The sequence below is a fragment of the Nematolebias whitei genome, chromosome 5 (genome assembly GCF_014905685.2).
Source record: "Nematolebias whitei isolate Nwh7 chromosome 5, NemWhi1, whole genome shotgun sequence".
NCBI classification, from domain to species: domain Eukaryota; kingdom Metazoa; phylum Chordata; class Actinopteri; order Cyprinodontiformes; family Rivulidae; genus Nematolebias; species Nematolebias whitei.
Window position 1 is genome coordinate 16,545,135 of NC_056502.1, and position 7,408 is coordinate 16,552,542.

The 7,408-nt window shown below is 41.0% G+C and overlaps 1 protein-coding gene across 1 annotated transcript; it reads right to left on the minus strand.

Annotated features, from left to right (window-relative positions):
- Positions 1-1,307: 1,307 nt before the first annotated feature.
- kcnj14 (potassium inwardly rectifying channel subfamily J member 14) lies at positions 1,308-5,847 on the minus strand. Its single transcript, XM_037676901.1, has 3 exons — positions 4,748-5,847; positions 2,007-2,324; positions 1,308-1,837 (listed from the first exon to the last, which is right to left on the minus strand). Exons 1-3 carry the CDS (start codon positions 5,792-5,794, stop codon positions 1,607-1,609), a joined length of 1,596 nt encoding a protein of 531 aa, XP_037532829.1. The 5' UTR covers positions 5,795-5,847; the 3' UTR covers positions 1,308-1,606.
- Between the last annotated feature and the right edge of the window lie 1,561 nt (positions 5,848-7,408).

A 7,408-nucleotide genomic window follows, 5' to 3' on the forward strand; every position in this document is an offset into this window, starting at 1 on the left:
AGGTGAACGATAAGATGAACCAGTGTGATGGTGTTTAGGAGTCAGGTTGCATCTTGTGGAGGGTGGGTGATTGACACCTCCTCACAGCTTATAAATAGAACATGGAAGCTTTGAAGGAGACGTGAAAGAGGAGACACAATCACAGAACAGCTTTAACACTAAACGTAAGATATTAGTTGATATTTCAGCACCACCTGAACTTACGATGGCTCTTCTATGATGCAAGCAAACCACTTTAACTAACGTACCAACATTAAATTTCACTGCTCCTTCATTTGCAATGTGTTTGATTCATGATATTAGCCTCTACATTTTACTTTTGTGCAAAATACAAATTATAGGATTCTTGGTTGTGCGTCAAAAAAGGCTGGTTTGGTCAAAACATATAGTAACACTCCCCTCATATATTTCTTGGTAATAAAAAGGTTGAGATGTTTAAGCTGTATATTATTTGTTTTAAATACAAGAATAAAACAGACAGAAATTTTAAGCGCTTTGCAATATAACTACAAAGTACAACACAGAAAAGCGACTTCATGTCATTACTTTGTGCTCATAAAGAATTAATTCACTGCAATTGTGCATTTAGAACACACAGCAAACATTTACCAAAAACAAAACAGTCTCAAATAAAATGGACATGAAATTAACAAATGAAGGGTAAAATCTCTGGTCTGTTCTGAAGGCACCACCTACAACACCACTCTCATGTGTTAAGAAAAAATAAAATTGCAATTAAAAAAAATTAGAGGGGGAATTATACATAAGATTCAAAAATAGTCTGTTGTTGAATGTGGTATTTCAATCCTTTCAAAGACAGTTTTTGGAGCAAACCAACCCCCATCTCATCTGGGCTGTGCTTTAAACCCCCTAAAATAAATCTTCTTAAAAAAACAAAACAGAAGTGGTTTCAAACACAATGTGACAATTAAATAAACTTTTACAATTCAAAAATAATTTTTCTAAGCTAAAAAAAAAGGTATAAGTACAACATACAGTACATTAAATGTGAAGAAACTGTTAAAAACCGCTGCTTGTTTTCAACAGTTTCTCCTCGCTGATGCTGCTCGGCTTTGGCTCAAACAGGTTGTCTGCTCAGCATCCCAGGAAGGGCTATCCATACTTACCACTGAAAAAGGAAACACTGAAGCAAAATAACTCTGCACCATGGTGAAAAATCTTGATTACACTCATTCACTTCTTTCTCCAGATCAGCAACATGAATGCTGTATGTTGTAGCCACCATGTGGAGCTGTTGCTCATTCTGCCACTCGCGTATTAGAGCCAGATGAGCGTGCTGTGGTGGTGATGGGCCAGATGTGAGACTTAAAAACAAACAGGTTTTCAATGATCCGGAAAGACTGCCAGGGCCAATCAGACAACTAGGTCAGAGCAGTGACCAGACTCCCTTACGTTCTTCTCCCTCATTGTTTGTTGATCTGTACAGGATTATTTGTCTAACCCGACCAAACGCTCAAATTCTAAAGCCTTGGATTGATTTTTCTTCTTCTCTCACCATTGCAAATAATGTCCTTCCCTATCATTTACCCTTTTAATATATCTATCTAGCTGACTGTTTCTTTTTAAAGCCTCCTGATCTTTACGCTCAGTTGAAGTGAAGGTGTTCCTCCAGGGATGGCCTTTGAGTTGGTTGGGAGGGACTCTCAGGCTCCTGACCTGGCTCATCTTCTGGGGAGACGAGTTGCAGGGCCACTTCATTCTCATAACAAAATGACGAGCATGAGCTTTCGATGTACTGCTGCTCAGCCAGATCTTTAGCACTGCATGATGGCGTGTTTGGGATTTCATATGTTCGATGGAAAAATGAGTAGTCCACCTGGGAAAAAAAGGTGCAATTTTTAAATTGGATTAAACTCAACACAGTATATCTCTACTATTGCTGATTAACAGCAATAAGCACAACTTTATGGAAGACAAAGAATTAAGGGAAGTAAGAAATTTGGACATGTATCTAAACATTTATCTGTCTTTAACTTCTTTCTTACCTGATAACCGTTTTTCCTCTCAAAGAGCACAGGTTCAAAGCGGTGTCCCCAGAGGATTTCAGATGCCAGATAGGAACTGCGGCACTGCGTTGTCATTGCTGTGGCCTCCACCATACCCTCCAGTATGACTACCACCTCCAGCTCAGGGTCTTTCTCTAAGGTTCTCTTGTCCATTTCAAAAAAAGGTGACTCTTCGTTGATTTCATGGACAATTGTCACAGGAGAGACCAAAAAGATGCGGTCAGTGCCGGTGTCGAAACCCACGTTGATGTCCGCGTTGTCGAGTGGCAGGTATTCTCCTTCCGTTGTCACCCTTGGCTAAAAGCACAGTGAATAAAACAAAATCACTGCTTATCGCATCAAATAATATTAAATATTTTAACTGGTTTTCATCTGACAAAAGATATCAAATGAATCCCTGAAAAATATTTCTAGTAGTCAAAAAACACAACATGATCATGAACAGGCTGTAAATTAATGGACGCCTCTATAGCTCACTGCTTCAAAACAAAGTTTGACACTGAGATCAGCTTATATTAAGAAATGACAAATATAGTTGTGTTATTGAACCTTAAAATTAACATTATGCACAATCTTGCACGATACTGCAAGATCCCAAATTCAGGGTATGTGTGGGGAATGACCTCCAGCTACTACCCAATCAAGTTTTGGTTCATCACATTCCTCAAGGTGCACTGTGTGGGGTGCTCTGCGGGTATGGGATTGGGGATTTGTTGCTACAGGCCATTCAGTCTCGAGGTGCAAGAGTTTGGTTCACACTACCAGCAGTAAGTTAGAGCCCTTTAGGGTGGGAATTGAGGTCTGCCATGGCTACTTGTTGTCACCAGTTTTGTCAGTGACTTTTGAAAAATTCTGAGAATTTCTCAGTGCAGCCAGAGGATAGAGGAAATCCTCAGGATGTGCAGCCTCAGGATTCTGTCTGCTATTTTTTGGATGATGTAGTCCTGTTGACATCATTGTGCCGTGATCTCCAGTTCTCCCTGGCATAGGTCCCAGCCAAGTGTGAAGCAGCTGGGGTGAGGATCAACATCTCTGACACCTCAACACAAATATGAGGCCATGCTCCTTGGTCAGAAAAGGGGGGACTGCCCTATCCATATTGGGAGTGAGGTGCTGCCTCAAGTGAAGGAGTTCAAGGGTTTTGTTCACGAGTGAGGGAAAAATGAAACGTGAGAAAGACAAATCAGTGCAGCTTCCACAATACGGTATTGCATACTCTGTGCCAGTCCGTTGTAGTAAAGAGGAAGCTGAGCTACAAGACGAAGCTCTCTGTTTATTGTTCGTTCTATATTTCTACCCTCACTTATAGTCAAGAACTTTGGGTAGTGACTGAAAGAACAAGGTCACGTATGCAAGTGGTCGAAGTGCGTTTTCTCTGAAGGGTAGCTGGACTCTCCCTTAGAGATAGGGTGAGAAGTTCAGTTATCCAAGACTCAGAGAGCTGCGGCTCCTTCACATCTAGAGGAGCCAGATGAGGTGGTTCGTGCATCTCATAAGATGGACACCCCCTTAGGGAGGTTTTCCAGGCATGTCTGATAGGGAGGAGACCCCAGGGAAGACCCAGGACATGCTGCAGAGATTTTGTCTCTCAGGTGACCTGAAAACACCTTGGAGTCCTCCCAGAAGAGCTGGAAGAGGTAGCTGTGGAAAGAGATGTCCGGACCACCCTGCTCAAACTGCTGCCCCGTGACCTGACTCTGGGAAATGTGGACTGAACGGATGGATGGCTGGATGGATGGATGGACTGTATTAGATTTGAATGTTTTTGTACAGTGCTCAGAGACTCTAAGACATTTGTTGTGAATTGGCACTATAATAAACGGAATTTAATTGAGGTGAAATGTTATTTAGTTGCACATGTACATCCAATAATAACTTTGAAAGTTTCATCAAAACTTTTCTAGTGATTCATGAGATATTTTGACAATTCAGACACATGTTCATACACAGACATGAGCAAATACAGTATCAACAGCCTTTCTCCGTTGGGAATAGACACAACTAAATCAAATAGTAATTCAAGCTATAAAACATCATGGTATAGAAAAATCTACAGTATGCCACATTGTCTTTCTTAGCTGTAGAAAAGCATTGTAAGCTGTGTTTATTGTCCATAATTGAGTTTATGTATTGGTTATTGTGTAGAGCCTAAGATGAAAGTCTAGTCACACTGTCAATGCCCAGGCTTATCACTCATCCACCCCTTTCTATAGAACAATACCTAAATCCAGCGTTTAAAATTGTATTTCTTTGATCCTTTCAAATCTAATCCCATCTGCCCTGTTTGTACTTTGATATGCTATTAAAAGAAAGATCAAATTGTCTACTTTGTAGTGATGTGTTGTCAGTACTACACAGATTTTGTCCTTCTGAAGGATATGCACTTAAACATGATAAAAGGTTAAACATATTTATACACAAAATCAATTACCTAACCCACATAGACATGACCTACAAAAAAGAAATGAGGTGATAGAGGACAATGGTTCTTAGCTCAAGAACTGTAGGCAAGTTAATCCATGGAAAATCTTCCAAACCCCTGAAGAAAAATAAAACAAGCTCTCATTAAGTATAGTTGACAGAAAATAGACCAGATGGTCTTAAGCCCGCTCTGTGTTTCTCTTTTAGTCATGCACACTTTTCCCTCTTTTCTAATCTCTCACAGTGGCAAACGTTTGAATTCGGTACACCATGCTTCTATTCATCTTCGGCCCACTTACCTTCAATAGTTGTGCCCTGACATGTGCCTCTACCAGGTGGCTCTTTCGTAGATTTCCAACCCTCCACATCATGCAGAGTTTTCCATCCCTCAGTGCCACCACAGCGGTGTCAGAGAACACCAGAGTCTCGTTGCGTTTCTTGGGCTTGGCAATCTTCGCCATGACTGCCCCGATGATGAAGGCGTCAATAATGCAGCCCACGATGCACTGCAAAACGACCGCCAACACCGCCAGGGGACATTCTTCGGTCACGCTCCTGAATCCGTAACCGATGGATGTCTGTGTCTCCAAAGAAAACAGGAAGGCAGCCATGAAGCTGTTCACCTGGAGAAAGCATGGTTCCTCAACTGTCATGTCTCTATCAGACTTTCCCTCAGAGCCAGTTTCTCCTGATTCGGAGCTGGGGGGAAGCTGGATAGAGAGGTCTCCATGTGCAGAGGCAATGAGCCAGAAGATGAATCCAAATAGCAGCCAGGAGAGAATGAAGGAGAGGGTGAAGATGATCAGCATCCAACGCCAGCGTATGTCCACACAGGTAGTGAAGAGGTCGCTGAGGTACCGCTGGCCCCTCTCGCTCATGTTGACGAAGGTGACGTTGCAGCGTCCGTCCTTGTCCACAAAGCGTTGTCGGGGTCGGCGGCTTGAGCGTCTGTTGCGCCGGCGGCTAGTAGTGCAGGGGGAAGAGACTGAATTCTGGTCTGATGAAGAGCAGCCTTCCCCTCTTCCTCCTACACTGCTGCCCTTTGCATTTCTTGGCCTTGGGCACATTCTTCCTGTTCTCTCTCCACCTTCTGCTCCAGGATCTCTCCTAGCTGACTCGCCAATAGCACTCTGCATCCATGCTTTGTTTGTATTGTTCTCAAGTTGTGGAGCTTTGCCGTTGAGGACACAAGCTGGAGAGGAGCTGGTTGGGCTCCCTGACTCCGTTGGGCTTTCTCCTGCCTTAGCCGTATCTACAGCACTCTGTGCCAGCCTCATGACCTCCTCCTCCTCCACTGGCCCATCCACCACAGCACTGAAGCGACGTTTAACACGTGCAGCTCCCATCACCTGTGACCAAATCTCTATGGATCCCAATGTGGCTTGATAAAGAAGTTCTTTGACACAGTCAGTGAAGTTATGTGTATTTCCTATATAGTCTTACTGATTTGTTCTAATAATATATTCAAGTAAAGCCAGAGGATGTCATCCTTAGACAGTCTCTTGCTTCAGTGTCCACAACTTGAAATTCTGAACACAGTCCTCTTAGGCTACTTAAGATATATCCATCATGAATGTTCTTCAGTCCTACTTCCCGAAGAAAAGCAAGTGAGACAAGCTGAAAGGGAAGACATCATGAGCAGCCCCAAAAGTTTGATTCTGAGATCTATCTGGAGCAAAACAAACATTCAAGAAGGACTTAAACATGACAAGAGCATGCAGGACTGGTCGTGTTCAGCGTAAAACAACAAAAGGAAAAAGTCAAGGTCTTGAGCAGGCATCATTTGATGAAAAGTATAAACTGATTATGCAGTGGAGTGGGATAACGGAAATGAAAACTTCCTAATAACATCCAGCTCTTTACAGCGTACATTTCACAACACTGTGTGCAATATAAGATGCAAAGTAAGTGTTTAACACAGACAAAGCCAAAGTTAGATTTAAAAAATAAAATCACTTTCAACATGCAATAATAAAAACGTGCAACATCTTACGATCAAAGTTCTTTCTGGTTTTACAAGACCTTCAAATGTAGCATGAGGAAAACAAGAATAAAGTGAAATGTTAATTTTGTTTTACCTACAAATGTCAGCAAATATGTTTTAATACAGAATCGAAAGCAAAAGTTAGTAAGACTTTTCTTATACACTATTAATTTTTATTCCCTGTAAATGTACTTATAAATTGTTTTTTTTTATACAAGTCAAATTAAGGTACTTTCTGTCCTAACCCCTCAATTTAACAAAAAGCAACAATTCTGACTCCATCATGTCACTGCTTTAACAATGTCACTTTTTTTTTCCAAGCATCTACACATCGTTTTGGCAGTCATTGTGTATTAGTTCTCTGTGTTGACTGCTGTATGGAAGCTATTTACTTAATTATTTACCTACTTTTGACAGTCTGTAATGTTTAGCATCTCTGAGACGATACACCTCACTACATGTCAGTTTTATGGTTGAAAAATCCCTTAACACCTGACAAAAGACAATAACAGGGGAAGAAACGGGGAACGATTACTTAATTTGTCTCATAGGAGACTAAACCTTTATGTGAGGGGTAAAGGCAACATATCACCTTAAAAATATCCTGCCTTCGCTGGAGCTCAGGTGAGAGATCACATGTAAGTCAAAGAAGGAAAAAATCCAAGAAGTGCTGAAAAAATAAAATATCAAAAAGTGTGACAACCTCTGTGGATTTAAATCCACTAAATCTGCATTGTTGATTAAACAAAGAATAAAAAAAAATGCTATGAAAATATTTTCCCAAAAAATGCAAATGCTGTGTAAAAATAACATGCAAGAGTCTTTTTGTAATGAGTCGTGTGCTATTGTCTAACAAGCACTCATAAACTAATATATTATCAGTTGTTACAAACTGAAAATTAAAAAAATCTACATAAATACATATCTATATGGCAATGAAACTGTATGCTTGTTGTGTTTGCATTTACCTTGCCCA